The sequence below is a fragment of the Ursus americanus genome, chromosome 26 (genome assembly GCF_024610735.1).
Source record: "Ursus americanus isolate L20-20 chromosome 26, mUrsAme1.1.p, whole genome shotgun sequence".
NCBI classification, from domain to species: Eukaryota; Metazoa; Chordata; class Mammalia; order Carnivora; family Ursidae; genus Ursus; species Ursus americanus.
In genome coordinates, this window is record NC_142152.1 from 20,989,865 (window position 1) to 21,008,651 (window position 18,787).

General features: G+C 40.3%; 1 protein-coding gene across 3 annotated transcripts in view; it reads left to right on the top strand.

The window, feature by feature from the left end:
• GPATCH2L (G-patch domain containing 2 like) overlaps positions 1-18,787 on the top strand; it is a 126,831-nt gene that overhangs the window by 96,450 nt on the left and 11,594 nt on the right. For 2 of the 3 annotated variants that reach the window (XM_045807759.2, XM_087856144.1), the window contains 3 exons: positions 2,344-2,402; positions 5,376-5,430; positions 7,460-7,545. In XM_045807759.2, coding sequence (XP_045663715.2) covers positions 2,344-2,402; positions 5,376-5,430; positions 7,460-7,545 — 200 coding nt within the window. Of the gene's footprint in view, positions 1-2,343; positions 2,403-5,279; positions 5,320-5,375; positions 5,431-7,459; positions 7,546-18,787 lie in introns of all 3 variants that reach the window. The other variant, XM_087856143.1, reaches the window with a different exon arrangement.

Below are 18,787 nucleotides of genomic sequence, written 5' to 3' on the forward strand. Positions count from 1 at the left end.
ATGAGGAAAACTTGGGTTCAAAGAAGCTAGGTAATGTCTGATATTACCCAGATAGAAGTGGCAGAAGAGAGAATTGAATCCAGCTATACTTCTCTTTTATCTTTTCTAATTTAAAATTTAAAAATTATCATTATTTTTAAAGATTACTATTTATTAATTTGAGAGAGAGAAAGAGCACAAGTGGGGGGGAGGGGTAAAGGAAAAGGGATAAGCAGACTCCCACAGAGCAGGGAACCACTGCATCCCAGGACTCTGGGATCATGACCTGAGCCAAAGGCAGACACTTAACTGACCCATCTAGGTGCCCCTAAAAATTACTTTAATTTTTTACTCTAGCTTTGAGATTGAAGGTAGGTTAAGACTGGGGTTCATACCTAGTTAGGATGGTGGTGGGCAAAGGGCAAGAGAGTGAGAGGCATTTCAGAGCATTAATGTGTTCACTGCAGAAACATTTAGAATGCCTACTATGTGTCAGGCTCTGTGCCCGGCCAGGTACATAGTGATCACAGCCACAGCCTGGCTACCCTCAGGGGGCTACTGTTTTGTAGTTGAAATAGGGAACTGTTTTCTGGAATTTTAGCTGTGTAAAAGAAATGAAGCTATTCATTTCCAGGTGAACTCAGATATTTTTAATCTTTTTCAATTTCAAATCTCTTAATTAGAAAGACATTTGATTATGGAAGAATGATACCTTCTTCTTTTGGCTCATTGATTTCAGAGACATTAAAATGCTGCTTTCGCTGTTCTGGGAGCTTATTCTTAGTTAACAGGATAGCTAATAGGGTAGGAGTATGTGAGGTGGAGGGAGGCAGGAGGTTGGGAGTAGGGAACAGAGAGGTGGTTTTACTTTTTATCAGTTGGGCATGAAAGATAATGTTCTACCTTACTTAGTTTCAGCTCCTATAAAATAAGAGCCTTCCACTTCCATTGAAGTAGATCAGTTCATCTCGAAGGCTCCCTTTAGCTTGCCTGGAAGGAAACTAGGGCCTGTTGGATGTGCCTCTAAGAATTTCAAATGAATAGGATAATATTTACTTGTTTAATTCATCTTCATCACCTTAAAGGGATATTTGTCATTTCTAGCAGAGGTCAGTGTTCTGCCCCCCTTCTTCCCCCTCCCCCACCTCTCTTCTCTTTTTCTAAATTGTAATCATAAATAATGAGTTTCATTCACAGCTCCCTGCCAGCGAGCTGCTAATTACGCAAAGTACTGCTTGTAATTTACACAGTAATAAACTGTAAATTTAAACATTACGGCACTTTAAGTTAATAATTTTTCTGCAGTAACAAATAGCTCATTTTTCACCCATCCTTTCCCTTGGCCCCTCTACTATGGCTGTGTCTGTGACCGGGAGGCATGTGCGTAAGGGATGAAGAATGTGAAGAATACAGTATGTGAAACCTTTTCATTTAGCTCCACTCCCGCCCAGAATCTGACCTCAAATTAATTTTTCTATAGTCATTTCTGCTAAATGTGTGCCCTAATATTTTAGGCTAATCCACACACATGAATAAATACAGATCATAATATTTGCCTAGTAACAAATGTGTTTGAGTAACAGACTTCACGTTCTGGACATTCATGCCCATGACTTATGCGCTCTCATCTTAACACTCGTATGTGCGTAACTCTTAACTCATGTAGCGTTGGTGCGCTTCCCCAGGTACTGTGATAGACCTTCATTGTAAATGTACTCAAGTTAAATGAAGGGTGAGTGCCTTGTGCCATTTTTCAGTTTTTTGGAGATGAGTAGTTAGTTTCTGAATTGCTTGTGGTGTTATGAGTAAGATTTCATATTACAGTCTTAGAACCCTAAATTTAAGAACTAATTTGTACAAACTTCTGTTTTACTTTAAAAAATGATGCTAAACAGACAAGAGAGGGTAACAATTTTTGTAGGTTACAAAATTCCTTTAATAGGTGTACATTTAGTCAGCAGATTTTAGGTGTTACCAGTGAGGACTGGCTAAATTTCCCATTATGAAAATCCTATAATCTGGGGAGCTTGGTATGTAGCTTGTTAAAAATCGGCTGCTGTTGGATTTTCAAAAAATTTTTTCTATTTCTATATACTTTAATAACTCACTATTAAAATGCTATCTATAGTAAACAAGGTTTATAATGACTTTTTTGGAACACTAGAGAAAAATAAGTCTAGAATAACGTAAAACTTTAAGATAGATTCCCATAAAAAGAAATAAATTTGCTGTTGAATTTTAAGATTGACATTTCACATGTGCCTTTGAGGTTGCTGGCGTAGTTATGGGAAAGTGTGAACTTGATGACAGATCATACTTTGTTTCTGTGGTTAGTTGACACTCTTGTCTTCCTTGCCTTTGCAGGAGACCAGCATAAGTACTGAGAGAATAGGCCACATCATTAGTGACCCTCGGCAGAAGGAGTAAGTGCTTATATATTTACTCATTATCCTAGCCCGTTCTCGGAGTAGGACGCAGAGGGAAGTTTTACAAAGGAACCTAGAAATCTGACTCTAGAGCTGGATGAGAAGATCTTAAAGATTTGTACTTTACAGCAGTTAATGTGGCTAAGGCCCTAAACTCATGAGAGTGATTTTTTTTCCTTTCTAGACTAGTTTTTATTTCTTTGCTGTTTATATGTATAGATGCTGCCTTATAAAAGTAGCCTCCAGTTAAGATGTTACTATTTATTTATTTATATTGATTGATTGATGTATAACATTACGTGAGTTTCAGGTGTACAACATTGTAATTCAGTATTTATATCCACTACAAAGTGATCATCACCATACATCAGCATGAAATGGAGCCCTTTCACCCACCTCTCAACCCTCTTCTCCTCCGGGAACCACCAATCCATTCCCTGTATCTAAGAGTTTGTTTTGTTTTATTCTTTCATTTGTTTTGTTTTTAGATTCCACGTATAAATGATGTCATACAGTATTTGTCTTCTCTCTCTGACTTAATCATCTAACCTAATAATCCCTCAGTGTTCATCCATGTTATCACAAATGGCAAGATTTCCTTCTCTTTTATGACTGAGTGGTATTCCATTGTGTGTATGTGTATTTATGTATACACCACATGTTCTTTATCCGTTGATGGACGCTTAGGTTGTTTCCATATCTTGGCCATTGTAAATAATGCTTCGGAGAACATAGAGGTGTTTATATCTTTTTAGGTTGGTGTTTTCATATTCCTTGGATAAATATGCAGAAGTAGAATAGCTGGATCATATGATAGATCTGTTTTTAATTTTTTGAGGAATCTCCATACTGTTTTCCAGAGTGGCTGCACCAGTTTACATTCCCACCAACAGTGTGCTGAGATTCTCTTTTCTTCACATCCTCACCAACACTTGTTATTTCTTATTTTGTTGATAATAGCCGTTCTAACAGGTCTGAGGTAATATCTCATTGTGGTTTTGATTTTCATTTCTCTGATAATTAGTGATATTGAGCATCTTTTCATGTGCCTGTGGGCCTGTATGTCTTTGGGGAAATGTCCTTCATGCCCTCTGCCCATTTTTTGATTGGATTGTTTGGGTTTTTTTGTTGTTGAGTTGTATGAGTTCTTTATATATTTTGGATATTATTCCTTTATCTGATAAATGTTTTGCAATATCTTCTCCAATTCAGTAGGTTGACTTTTTGTTTTATCAATAATTTCCTTTGCTACACAGCTTTTTAGGCTGATGTCCCATTTATTTTTGTTTTTGTTTCCCTTGCCTTTGGAGTCAGATCCCCATCCCCACCCCCCACCAAAAAAAAAAAAAAGAGAGAGACCCATGGCAAGGAGCTTATCACCTATATGTTCTTCTAGGAATTTTATGCTTTCAAGTTCTACATTCAAGTCCTTAATCCATTTATTTTGAATTAATTTTTGTGTATGGTATAAGATAGTGATCTAGTTTTCTTCTTTTGTGTGTGACTGTGCAGTTTTCCCAACGTCACTTCTTGAAGAGACTGTCTTTTCGCCATTGTATATTCTTGCCTCCTTTGTTATAAATTAATTGACCGTTATATGCATGGGTTTATTTCTAGGCTCTCTATTCTGTTCCATTAATCTATGTGTCTGTTTTTATGCCCATACCATAGTATTTTGGTTACTATAGCTTTGTAGTTTAATTGGAAGCCAGGGAGCATGATACCTCCAGCTTTGTTCTTTCTTAAGATTGCTGTGGGTATTTGGGGTCTTTTGTGGTTCCATACAAATTTTTAGAATTATTTGTTCTAGTTCTGTGAAGTATGCCATTGGGATTTGCATCTGTAGGTTGCTTTGGGTAGTAGGGACAGTTGTTAGCAATGTTAATTCTTCCAGTCCATGAGCATGGAATATCTTTCTGTTTATTTGTGTCTTCAGTTTCTTTCATCAATGTCTTATAGTTTTCAGTGTCCAGGTCTTTCACCTCCTCGGTTAAATTTATTCCTGGGTATCTTCTTCTTTTTAATGTAATTGTAAATGGGGCTGTTTTCTCATTTCTCTTTCTGATAGTTCATTATTACTGTAGAGAAACAACAGATTTCTGTACGTTGATTTTGTATCCTGCAGCTTTACTGAATTCATTTATCAGTTCTAAGTTTTTTAATGGAGTCCTTAGGGTTTTCTGTGTAGGGTATCATGTCATCTGCAGACTGATAGTTTTACTTCTTCCTTTATAGAATATATTTTAAGCTCATTTTTCTGCCTCAAAATTTTTTTGTTCAGAATCCCTCTATATTTTCCTATAGGCTTCTCCCATTTTTACTCCTCTATCTAGAGAAATATCTTTTTGTCTTCACTACTATGCAACTGGAAAGCCTATGTACAGATATAAGAAAATTATTCCCCCCCTTTCTTGTGACAGCCTTGTCCCCTAACACGATTGGCTGTTTGATGTCTCCTGTACACTTCATGGTTAGTATCTGGTCGTGATCCTATACTCATTAGCCTGGTCAGATTTGTCATTTACAAAATAGGCAAGATGTGAGTATGTTTTGTGTTCTTTTTGAATTTGGGGATCCTGTTGTCATCACACGGCTGAGAGTATGTTGGTGTCACACTGTAATCTTGGGTTTGTTTGTAGAGAGTCTAGTGTTTTACAATTCATTACAAGGCTTTTTCCTTTGAAGAGTTATTTTTCACAAAAAAAGTTTGTATGCATTTACCATCCCTCCTTTTCCCCTCCAGTTCCTTCTTTTCCCTAGTTCTTTCTTTGTCTTCACTTGGTTATCCCAGCATCTTTTTTTCTGCTCCTCCTCTATAATTTCCAACTGCTGCTTTTATTGTTTTCTTTCCTGTTGTTTTCTCCCTCTCTTTAGTTTCTGGTTACCGTCAGCTGGGAAAAGAGAACGAAATCAGGTAAGATCCCTTTTCTTCGTCATCTTTATTTTATCATTTGATTTCCTTTTCTTTAGAAAGAATAAAGCATTGGCTTCTGATTTTCCTCACATTTCTGCTTGTGCACATGAGGTAAGGTCCCTGTTCCCTGTGTTATTCTGATTTTTTTTTTAGAGGACTGTTGTCTCAGATTATCTGATATTCACTGATAAGAACTGTAGCTAATTCCCTTTTTTAGGTTCAGCTGTGTTTTTCTGTTTATTACTTGTAATGCATATTTCATAGGGATCCCATTTTTTTTTTTTTTTTAAAGATTTTATTTATTTATGTGACAGAGAGACAGCCAGCGAGAGAGGGAACACAGCAGGGGGAGTGGGAGAGGAAGAAGCAGGCTCACAGCAGAGGAGCCCGATGTGGGACTCGATCCCGGCGTGCCGGGATCACGCCCTGAGCCGAAGGCAGACGCTTTAACGACTGCGCTACCCAGGCGCCCCAGGGATCCCATTTTTAATTTAGTTTTGAACTTTGCAGTAAGAAATCATAAGGAAGCTTGTTTGTTTGTGGTTTAGTTCAGCACCAGCATCCTATGCTGAGAAGTACAGTGGTGAGACCTGAACATAAGAAACCAAAGGAGGGAGGGCTGCTGGGAGTGAAGGGGGGTCAAGGCCTTAGAGCCTTGCCCTCTTAGTCTCTTAGTCTCCTTCCTGGCTACCCCGAGGGAGGGCCCTTGGCAAAGCTAGGCCTGTGTAGGGGTCATAATTTAAAGATTACTGACGGTGGCTATCAACATGTTCTTTTAACGTTTGAAGCTTTTGATTTTTGTGGGGATAGAAGTTGCTTTATTTCGATTAGTTATAAAATAGGTGAAGACTGATAGAAATCTCAGGCCTCCTGTTGCTCAGCAGCTTTTGTTTTGTGTTTTGACTCCTTAGGACTTATTAAATTGATGTACAGTTTAGACTTGGAACCTTCCTCTTGAAGTTACTATTTCAGAATGAACTAGAGTAGTGGTATACCTAACTGGTGTGTACTTACGAGATGATTTTAGATGGTATGTGGACACACGATTATTACTTTAAGTTATAATTTGTATTAGAAAAAAATATAATCATTCTATCAATCTTATTGTTCCATAGAAGTAGTAAGGACAAGGCTGAGTAAAAATAATTGGTATGAAGAAAAATACCGAGTAAATATAATCCAGGTGGTGGGCAGATACAGACAAAGTCATTAAGGTGGAATGGGAGAGACAGGAAGCCAGGGTACTGATCGTGTTTGCCTCAGAGGATCAAAAGGCAGAAGAGCGCCTGTGGTGATCACCTAGTCCAGATCTGTTACTTACAAATAAGAGTTAAACGATTTGCTGAAAGTCAGACTTCTTTGTAAGTTCTTTTGAGATTACCATTCAGAGTTCTGGGCTTAAGATATATTTAGTTCTGAAATTTGGGGGGAGGATTATTTATTCTGGGAGAAGTCCAAAGAAAGCTAGAAAACACAAAGTAAGATATTTTTCTGTGTTGTGTCCAAGTTTGATCCTCACAACCACCTTCTGAGATAAATTGAAGTTTTAGAGAAGAGAAATTGGTATTTAACTTAGCCCCCACGGCAATCCTGTAAAATAGGTAAGATAAGCAGTGCATCCATTGTACAGATGAGGCTAGTAAAGCTCAAAGAGAGTATGCAGTTTTTAATAATGGCAATTCAGGGATAGACTGGAATTAAATGTTAGGTATTCTTAGTCTAGTTCTGTTTCCACTAACAACGGCTGCTGGTATGTGTTAACCAGTTATGTACTGGAAACATTGACCAGGATAAGGAAGTAAAAAGGTAATTCCATGCTAGTTTTCTTAGGAACAAGGGCTAATAATCAATAGCATGAGTTCCTATTATGTCAAATAGAAAGTACTATCTTCTGCCATTAAAGTAATTGTCATGTATTAGAAGTTTTTGAAAAATTGTTACTTACCAAGGAATAGCCTTTTCTGGAGGTGCGTGGGATCAGTATGCTGTATTCATGGTTGCAACTTCACTGAATGGTGTCTGCAGTATGGGAAAAGAGTCAGACGGTCAAAGGGGCAAAGTAATCAAACAGCAGGCCACTCTTAGGGATCAGGTCTTTATCATATAAGCTTTTCTAAAATAATCTCATTTATTCCTGCAGTTCAATCCCCTGTCTCCCCTTTACTCCTTGGATGTTCTCACTGATGCTTCTCACCGAAGATGTTCACCAGCGCACTGCTCTGCCAGGTAATTGTCTTCTGGTGAAGGTTTTCTTCCAGACAATACTATTTTCTTTTTTATAACGCTCTTCAGATTATTAAGTATATTTGTGTATAATATCCAGTTTGATCTTTACTACAACGTTTAGAGGCCAATAGATGTTTTACAGATACAGAAACTGAGGCAGAGTGTTGAAGTATCTTTCCTATGATCGTAAGGCTAATACGTGATTTAAGTGTCAGCTGTGATCTAAGTCTTCTGACTTATATTAGACCACGGATTCTTGTTTTGTTTTGTTTTTTAACACCGCAGGGCTTGAACTCACAGCTCTGAGATCAAGACCTGAGCTGAAATCAAGAGTCAGACGCTTCACCAGCTGAGCCACCCAATTGCCCCTAAGTCTTCTGACTTGTATTTCTTATTTCTTCAGCTAAAAGCCCCATCTTCAGAGAACATTATTCATGGTCCTTGCCTTGACCTGCACAACTCTGTGTAATTTGCCTTCTGTCTGCATGTCCAGCTCCTTTCATGTACTTCTTTCTCCTTGCTAGGGGAAAGGTCTGGCTGTGCCAGGGAGCTCAGCTCCATTTTGTTGATCAAAAATAGCAACGCTTTTCTGCCTCTGAACCTTCACACTTGTTGCCTTTGTCTGGAGTCCTGTGTTAAGCCTTTCCTCACGGTTGGCTACTTCTCATCTCAACTCAGGGAGGACCTCTCAGACCATCCTATCTAAAGGGACCACCTCCACCTCTCTCTGCTCAACGATTTCTTTCCGCTAAAGATTTATCACAGTCTGTAATGAGTTTGCTTGTTGGGTTCCCCCCTCACAACTTTCTTCTCCTGTCTCTCTCACTAGGATATAAGCTTCATAGTGTAGGGACTTTGTTTTGTCTTGTTCCCTGATAATATCCCCAGCACCTAACATAGTGTCTGACACTTACTAGACATTCGGTATATATTTGTCAGAATGAATCCTTTGCCAGTGTGGCAGAATGAATCCTACGTTTTTCCATAGAAAGTCTCTGGAGGTAGAGGACATGGGAAGTAAACATGGTGTTAATGGTAGCATCCCCTAGCAGGGTTATTGTGCACAAAAGAGGAGCTAATAGGCTGAACCATAGAACTTTTCTTATTTCTAGTGGCACAAAGGATTTTTTTCCAAGATTCTGATGTGGTGGTTTTGTTTTTTTCTTCCTTTTCTTAATTCATTCTTTTTTTTTTTTTTTTAAAGATTTTATTTATTTCTTTATTCGACAGAGATAGAGACAGTCAGCGAGAGAGGGAACACAAGCAGGGGGAGTGGGAGAGGAAGAAGCAGGCTTCCAGCGGAGGAGCCTGATGTGGGGCTCAATCCCAGAATGCTGGGATCACGCCCTGAGCCGAAGGCAGACGCCTAACAACTGAGCCACCCAGGCGCCCCTCTTAATTCATTCTTAAATGCATATGTTCACAGATTGGTGTGCAGGCACAAGAAATTATCCTTTCACAGATCCAGTGAGAACTTCCACTCTGGGCTGTAATAATAAATTCTGCCCCATAACCTACTGCCAACTGCCAAACCTTCTAAAGAGAGACTCTCACAAATGGTGTTACTGAGAACATGGAAAACTGTGGGATGATAATAAATTACTGCGCTAAGCCCTTCTCTTCAGTAGCGCGCTGTTGGTTATCTTTCACTCCCTCAGCACTCACTGACTCTGCGCTGTGCTGCAGGCTCTTGCTCAGCGCCTACCCTCAGGAGCTTCCGTTTCTCTTGAGAAAGCCAGGCGTGAAAATCAGCAGTTACAGGGTGGAGTGACAAGTGTGTCAAAATGTGCACGCAAATGATACAAAGACCAGAAGAGAGGCTTCTAAGTCAGAGGCTCAGAGAGGTTTTCCCAGAGGTGGTGATCTTCAAGCTGTCTTGAAAGACCCAAGATTTCAGTGCGTAGGAAAGCAGTCCTCCAGCTTTTTGTCTTAATCCCACATGAAATAATAGCTGTGTACTCTTTGGGAGGGTTATATGAATAGCACCATAGCCTGTCAGATGCAGAAAGTGGATTTTTTGCCCTTCTCCCTCTACCTCTGTTACCTAGATCTGTGCCGTGCTGTGCTGAGATCAGTATCTGTGCTTTTATCAGGTTTCCTGGTGCTTCTAAAGCCTCATCCTGGCTGGAGTGGGTGTCAGCTTTTTTTTCTTTAGGTACCTTATTATCCATATCATTGTCTTCATTCTCCTGCTGGCCGTGCTTGTGACCAGCCTTGGAAATGTAAGGAAGTCTAGGCTGTGCTTCCGGTGCAGTCAGCTCTAGGGAAATATTGCTTATTCCTTTAGACCATTGCTACAAACAAGGTGAGAGAATGTGGATAATTCTAGCTCATCTTTGTCCTTATAGATGTTATTACCAGGGCAGTGGTTACAAAGTGGGTTGTATTCTTTGGGGGTGGGGGAAGACATTTTTTAAATATAAATTTATTATCTGATCTTTAAAAAAATGTTTTTTCGTTTTAAATTATACATAGAGACATCTAGTAGCACTTATTTTTGTTTTATGTGTATGTATTACATACATAAAGGGTGCTTGTGCAAATGTTTTACTCATGAGGAAGCACAGTCAATAAAGTTTGGTAACCATGGCTCTGTGGGAAATGGTCAGCACAACTGACCTCTAAGCAATTTTTAGAAAATATGGGTGATGAAACCCTGAGCCCTCAGGGCATCCTCTCCCTCCTTTGAAGTTGGGGTGGGGGGGTTGGTCCCTGCCCAGCAAGTGGTCAGTTGAGAAGGAGCCATCTAGTTCCAGTGTGGCTGAAGGATAAGATGGACTTCAGAGCTGGATGGTTGGCTTTGCACAGAGTGGACATCATTTAACAAAGCCTGGTGTCTAGCAAGGAATGTTAAAGAGCCATGGTGGCAGGGAAGAGGCAGGTGAATGACTGTATTAAAAACAGTTTCGAATGGAAATTTTATCTTTTTCTTGTTCCATTTTATTTGTAGTAGGAAAAGATTTCTTTCAAAGCGTCTGGGCAGCCTTGGGAATTTCACACCTATCATTAGAACGATGCGTGTGTGTGTGTGTGGTGACTATGTTATCATTAGTGGTATAATTTTATTTTGCGAAGAGAGAAGTGTTTCCTGTTTTATCACAGCTTTCCCCGAGGAGGGCTGGTGTATTAATTTGCTGTATTGCCTCCTGGCTGTTCCCAGGCTGTTTTTCCTCTTCATCATGGAATTTTTAATGGCCCTGGTGCCTCTTGGGAAGCATGTGAGGAAGAGTTCCTCAGGGAGTGCTTCCCTTTTTTCACATGCCTATAATTACTCTCCTTTAAGAGCACAAAGAGTTGATAATCATTCCTGAACTGTGAAGGTTTCCTCTTGTCGGGTTACTGAGCTGAGGCTGCTTCCTACCTGGACATTGCCTGTTCCGCTCACCCAAACACTCAACTGCAGGAGACTGAGTGAGGACCCCTCAACCACCCTCTCACTGCTGGAGCCATTCAGCTCTGGTTCTCAGAGTGAGGCCTGGGGGTCACTGGGGGTGCATGAGTGACCCCTGGTACTCTCTTGTTGAGTATTTCATTGCAATAAACAAGGAAATGATGGGACCGTGATTTTAAGAGATCACTATATTGATGTATCATTTTAATACAGCCCAGATGGCAGGTGCAATGGGTGGGTGAGGGGGTCTTTGTGGTCTTTGTACCTCCTAATAGATTTGTGGGTTATGAGGTTTTCAGAACTACCACTCTAGAAATACTTAAATTTGGTGTTTTTCAACTCTGACTGCACTTTTGAATCACCTGAGAAGCTTTAAAAAATATAGCCATGCTGAGCCCCACTCCAAAGATTCTGATTTAACTGATCTGGGATGAGGCCCAGGCATTGGCATTATTTTTAAGTTCCCAGGTGACTCTTAATTACCCAGCCAGGGTTACGAACTGTTGCCCTAAATGCATATGATTTTATGACTGGTGCTTTGTAATTTTCTTAATAGGAAATCCCATTTCATGATCAGCATGAGCTCTGTGGTTTGGTACAGTGTGTGTGATTCCTTATGGGAGGTGGAATGCTGGACTTCACTTTGGAGGACTTCTGAAGTGAAGAAGAGAACGTCAGGGTCTAGCACGGTGCCCAGCACATAGTGATTCACTGATGGGACGACTTGCTGGGTAGGTGTTTGGATAGTTAGTTGGCAGGGTGCATGGATGAACTTCATAAACCAGCTGTTTTGGTTTGGTTGTTTTGGTTGCTAGTATTGGGATGTTATATTAAAGTAGTGATACTTGTTATCGGTGTTAGGAATTGCTGCTGCTCAAACAGCAGATGGTGTGATTGGTGTTCGGGTAGAGGCAGTGGTATTGCTGTCAAGGACACAGTTCTAGAATGGTAATAAGGAGCTAGTGCTGGAGGCAGCTTTTCCCAAAATGAGAGATTTATTGATTGTGAAGGATAGCTTTTCTTACCATGATTGCTGTAGAAAACCGTAACTAGAACTTATCAAATGTTACATCTCTCTGTATGATGCACAAGTCACCAGTTGGTGGTTTTTGAGTGTCTCGTGGCAGTTTTGTGTTTTCTCCAACTTTCCTGACCTTTCGTCTCTATCGTGGGTGGTGATTTGGTAATGTATCACCACTTCCATTTATTCCTTCTTTAAATTTTTAATCTCATGCTAGTGGGTATTAGTGTGAGGCAGTCCCGAGTAAGAATCTTGGCTTTATCTGGACAAATGACTTAACCTCCGTATACCTCAATTTTCTTATCTTTACAATGGAAATATTCATTTTTATTGGGCTAGTAGGGATCAAAATGAAATCATGTATTTGACTATTTAGCATACTGGTAGCTGATATGATTATTTTTGTTAAATTGCCACTACCCTACCCTGTCCTTAGGATAATTGCAGTTTTATAAACTTCAAGTTGGCTTCCAGAGTCATTTGCTAATGAGATGTCGTACAGATTCTTGAGGTGCTTAAATCGCCTCAAATGGACTGTAAGAGGAGGCATTTGGACAGTGTTTGGTAAAAAAGAGAGACCTTCCTGCCCATCAGAGAGTTGAAATAGGCTAGGCTGTGCTCATTGTAATTCATTTTATCTGTTCACAAGCGTTACGATCTGCATATCAGAGTTGTGTGCCCAGCTGGCTGTGCCACTAGACAAGGAGTTTCAAAGAGCGAGAAGAAGAATCAATTCACGCTATTAATTTTGACCTTTGGAGCCATAGTAAACAGCCTCGGGTTTTACCTCCGGGCTTAGGGAAAAGAACCTTTTATTAGTCCCGTATGTGCTGGGGCTGCTGTGATGCGAAGCCGCCCTGCCCACCTCTGTAGCGCCTCCGTTTTGGCCACGTGTGAGGAAGTGTTTCTGCTGGGACATTGTCCAGAAAGCTGCCCGGTGCTACTGGAACTTCCCGTCACAGAGGCGCAGCTCTCGAATCTTTTGTCCTTCACTGGATGGTCTTGTTGACAGCAGCTCTCAGCTGGCTGGCATCTTACTGCCTAAGTGGAGTGAGGAAAGCATGTTCCCTCTCCGGCCACTGTAACAGACCCGGCTTTCCAATCGATGGGCGCTTTCCTGCTCCTGCGGGTGGCACGAGGCCACTCCCCGATCTGCCAGCCGCGGCCCGGCCAAGGGAAGGAGAGTGCAGAGAATTGTCAGGTGCTGGCGAGCTGTTTGTCACCGACTGCTGAGGGTTAGGTTTGAGTGAAAACACTGTTGGAATTGCTGGGACCTCTTCCTGTTAGATAAGCCTCCTTGTGTCCTCTCATCGTGAAGTGGTTTTCTGTCACCAGCTGCTGCTAGTGGACCCTTTCCTCTGTGCCAGTCTGAGAAAATAGTTCCCCTACTGGGTGTTTCATAAATGTCCGTTAACCCCAAAGATGAAATCACGTGTGAGGAAGGGCCCTCTGTACTTCTCTAGATTTGATCCTCTTTGCCTTCATTTTACCCTGGCACTTTGTTCTTGATTGCCACTCAGTGTCTTGTATCTGTTCGTTCTTTCCACATCGGCCCTCCTCACCATGTTGTGCACGGGCCCTCAGCGCGGCCATCTTGTGTGCACCCTCTCCACACGCAGCAGCGAGCTTTACAGAGGGCAGGCCTCCATAAATTTGTGTTAACAATAATCGAGGGGAATAGATTAGTAATTAAGGAGAATAATTGGAATATATGATATATGTGACCTTTGGTCCTTTGAAATATCAGTAGTTTTTTTCCTGATATTACTTGTTTGTATGTGCTTAAGAAAAAAATACAACAAATAAGGACCGTTTCACAATAAATTTTATTTTTATTTCCCATATTAAAAAAGTTGAACTTTTCAGTGGGTTTTTAAAATGAGTGAATTTTTGAAGGTGAACTGCGCCTTAAATTGGCTTGCCTTTGGCAGGTAAAGACTGTTTTCACTCCTTAGGAGCGACTCTAAACATCTTTGTTCTAAATCTAAAGCAGCCACTTCAGTTATTTTTTTTTTGCCAACATTGGTTCTATTAAACATGCATGTATTTCTCAAAGTAATTTTTTTTCCCCCTAAAAGTACATTCCTGCCCCAGGGACATAGTGATCTGCCCAGTTTCCTAAGTAACACTGCAGTTTTAACAACTCACCTGATCTTTCAGTTACCTGCACTAAAAAGTGGAATAGGAATGTTGTGTTTATGTGTGTACATACAGAATACTCTTTCAATTAATGGCTAATCTTCAGCATTCACCTTCACATTTATGAAATGAATTTAGTTACTTTTCCTGAAGTAAGAATTTTTAAAGAGTGGTTTTTTTTTTTGCTTTTAATGCTCATTCCCCACCCCCCACCCCCACCCCTCATCAGTTCCTTTCGGCCAATGCTGCTGAATGTCGTGTTTAGGGGAAGTACTAATGCTGTGAAAGGAGGAGTGCTTCAAGAACTCCGAGGCCCAGATCAGATGAAACAGAACCAGGGTAGCCTGTCTTTTCTCTAGGGTAATTGCCTGTATACTAGGGAACAGCATTTTTATTTAAATTAATTTTCATTTAATCATTCTGTTATTCTTTAGGTTAAATTTTTAGATCTTTTTTATTAACTAGGTTGGCTTTGGGAATTTGGCATATATAATATATATTTAACTCAGTAATTTTTACAGCAGGTAGAAGCTTACCAGAATTACCTGAGGAGAAATTTCAGAGTAGGCATATTGTTGGTTCTTCTCTCACGTCAGCATGGTGGGGCATGCATATTTCGTAAAAATCTCCTTACATGATTCTGATAACCATTGCCACTCTAATTGAGAAGGAAGTTTTAGCTTGGTAGAAATTTCAGCTTAACTGATACTTGGCCTTTTTGCCCCCCTCTGCGTAATTGAAAGATCCCCTCCCTCCACACACAGTACAGGATTTGGAGTGGAAGAACGACTATATACTGCTCTTGACAGAGAATTTTTAAAAATCTAGTTAAATCTTCTACCCTTTCTACCTACTGTGTGTTGGTGAGAAGGGGAAGCTCTGGCTTTCCCTGCCCTTTGTGAGAGCTGCTTGTGTTGACCCTTTTCAGTTTCTATCTTGTGAGAGTAGACAGAGATACCGTCTGAGTAAAATAACACAAATTAAGGAAACAACACATTGGGAAGAAAGGGAGCCAAATACTCCTAAGTGAAAATGAGGGTGGGGGGGGTCAATTTTTATTTTTTTCCTCTTTCTTTCATTCTTTGTGTCTGTAGTTATTGATACGGAATTATTTGGGGACACGCACAGATTGGAACTGCCTCTTGAGTAGGAAGCTGTGGCTGCAGCAGGTGTGTACTCCTTGCTCAGGTTCCCAAAAATAACACAAGGGGCCCTTCCAGCGCCACACGGATTATTCTCCACTCCCGAACAGGGTGTCCTCGTGTTCGGAATGTGCTGTAGAGCGTGGCAGGTTCCATTTCCTGTCTTTTTAAAATCCTCTTGCTCTGAGCACTTAGCTTCCTTTGTGCTTTCCCCAGGCTCCGGGTCTCTAGGCTTCTGGGTGTTTTTCCCTCTCTGTCCTCCAAGGTTCTTCCCAGGCAGACAGAGCCCCCAAAGGGAAAAATCGATTTTCCCAAGCTGTGAACTCTACCATTACTAGTGTCCACTTAAAACCAAAAAGAAGGAAAATGCCTTACTGTCCTTTATAATATTTTGATTGTTTCTCTTCTTCTTTACTCATATCTTTGCTAGGAAGGGATGTAGGGAGAGACAGATATTCTTTCTGTACTCAGACCTAAGGTGTGATGTTATTTAACTTCTTATGAAATAGCTCTCCAACCTGGAAAAGGTCCTAAAAGAAATGTGTTAAGAGGGAAGGAGCATTAAACTGAGTTTTAGGACTGAACGTGGCTTCTCTTTATCCCTACCTCAGTTTCTCTGTTATCCAAAGTCTATAACCAGAAAAACTGTGTGGCTGGAAATAGGACTAGGCTACAAGGTCCTTTGGGGAAGAGACCGTCTGTTTTGTTCAACACTTCAGTAAAAGCAGTGAACAATGAAAGAAGCAAAAAAACTCCTGAGTAGAAAGGAAATAGTCCACATAAAAATACGTACTTTGACGATAAAATAACGTGGTTGACTTTCATAAGCTTTATTACCTGGGTTCCTTGGAAAGCCTTCAGTTCTTTCCTAAATTATCACCAGAGGAATTTACAAAATTCGAAGGATTTAGAATGTTCAGGCTAACAATTGAGAGTGGGAATGGGGTGGTGGAAGTAGATCATTTACTGCAGAAACAAGTAACAGGCTGGAGGCTTAGCAGTCAGGGGTCATTTAATGTAGGGACAATTAACCCTGAAGCCCTTACCATCACTGAGCAGGGCAGAGTGGGGGCTGAGAACCTTGGCCCAGAGGGGCGGGGCATGGGAAGGACCACCTGAGCCTTGGCGTCCACAGTAGCCCCGTAAGGACGCTGCAGCATGTAGTAAGTGCAGTGTGATAATCTATATGCGTCATGGTAGATAAGTAATACTCACTTTCATTTTACTAAAATAAATAAGCATTTTTAAAAAGCACCATATTTCCATTTAAAATGATGAGAAATTTAAATATTTTCGTACATAAGTGATTTCATCATTTTATTCCCAAATGTGTCGTTTCTTGAAAATGTGAGATTAATGTCACTGACTAGGTCAGTAAAGGAGGGATAATATGGGCCCTTAACCGTCTTACTGACATATATCAAACATGCAGAGCTGTGAAAATGATGGATGGTGTGTAAATAAAAGGCAGTATTTATTTTGTTCAGCCCAAGTGGATACTCCGAGAATTAATATCTTAAGTCTTCTGAGTACTTTTCTTATACTTTCCATTTTGCATCTGTCTCATAAAATTCAACATTTTGCATTTGATCTTGAAGAAGCAATGTTTTTGTTTTGCATTTTTTTAAACTTTTTAAATTTTAATTTAATTTTTTATTTTTTTATATAATAATTTTTTATTAGATTATGTTAGTCACCATACAGTATATCCCTAGTTTTTGATGTAAAGTTCCATGATTCATTACTTGCATATAACACCCAGTGCACCATGCAATATGTGCCCTCCTTAATACCGATAGGCCGGTGATGGGTATTAGTTAAACTTTTTTTAAAAAAGATTTTATTTATTTATTTGAGAGAGAGCATGAGCAGGGGGAGGGGCAGAGGGAGAGGGAGAATCAGACTCCCCAGTGAGCAGGGAGTCTGATGCGGGGCTCCATCCCAGGACCCCAGGATCATGACCTGAGCCAAAGGTAGACGCTTAACCAACTGAGCCACCCAGGCACCCGTTAATTAAACTTTTTAATGAAGGATAATGAAGTCACATTCAAGTAACCCACATCCAGATCCAGAAACAGAACATTATCAGAAAGAACCCCAGAAGCTCCTGGTGCTTTGTTTAGTCACTATCCTTCCTCCCCTCTACCCCACAGCTCAAGGGTAACCACTATGCTGACATCTAATAACATAGTTTAGTTCGAAGAAAGGGTGTTACCATTTAATCTAAAAAGTTTTGGAGAGTCATTTATAAGCTTAAGGTAAAGAAGAAAGAAGCATGAATATATGCTGTTACCCTTTATTTGACTTGTTTCTCTTTCTGAAGTACTTCAGGAGAAGCATGGTTGGATTAGAGCAAAGTGGCCAGTTTTTGAGTTTGGATCTGTGTGTACTCAAGTACCTTGTTTGTGGAAAAGATGGAAGCCCTATTCTGTACATTACTTTGTTTCGATAGAAACCAAAGTTTTGTAGGGTCACTCCCTTTTCTGTATGTCTTTGGCTTCAAAGGGAATTATGTTTTCTCCATTTAGACGGAAGGCCTGTCTCCCTTTGATATTCTGTCATCTGTGTTTCTTATTATTAAGTCAACATGCTGATTTATTGCCAGGACTTTGGTAAGATATGAAAAATGAATTGTTTTCCCCTATTTTACACATTATACTATACACATTTGGGCGTTCAGAATTAACTATTCATGGAATACTCAAAAGTTTAACTCTTTTTCCATATAGAAGAGAGGGATAGCAATACAAGGTGACTTGGATGGAATTTTCCAAAACACAGGCTTTTCTCATTTATAAAGTAAATTGATTCTTAAGCTTTTGCTTGTAGAGAAAAGAATATATATACATGTATGCTTTTAAACTGTGGAAGTTGCCAGATTGGGGACCCTCTGAATAGGAAAATTTGTCCATTTAACAGTTGTCTTGGGGGGCGCCTGGGTGGCTCAGTCGCTAAGCGTCTGCCTTCAGCTCAGGGCGTGATCCCAGTGTTCTGGGATCGAGCCCCGCATCGGGCTCCTCCCCTGGGAGCCTGCTTCTTTCTCTCCCAGTCCCCCTGCTGGTGTTATCTCTCTCGCTGGCTGTCTCTCTGTCAAATGAATAAATAAAATCTTAAAAAAAAAAAAAATAGAATCCCCCAACACTTTTAAAAGAAAAAGAAAAAAAAAAACAGTTGTCTTGGTGCTTTGTTAACTAGGTGCTCTTAGTTTTTTGTTCTTCGTTTTTTTTATTTTTTATTTTTTAGATTTTATTTATTTATTTGACAGAGAGAGAGAGAGGGAACACAAGCAGGAGAAGTGGCAGAGGGAGAAGCAGGCTTCCTGCTGAGCAGGGAGCCCGATGTGGGGCTCTATTCTAGGAACCTGGGATCATGACCTGAGCTGAAGGCAGATGCTTAACGACTGAGCCACCCAGGCACCCCAGGTGCTCTTAGATTTGACTGAGGTTCTAGTTTTAAGATCATTAAGCCATGAGACTTAATCCCCAGCTAGAACTACCAATTAAGAGTTCATCTGGTATAATTTTACTAGATTCCTTTTTGTATGTTATG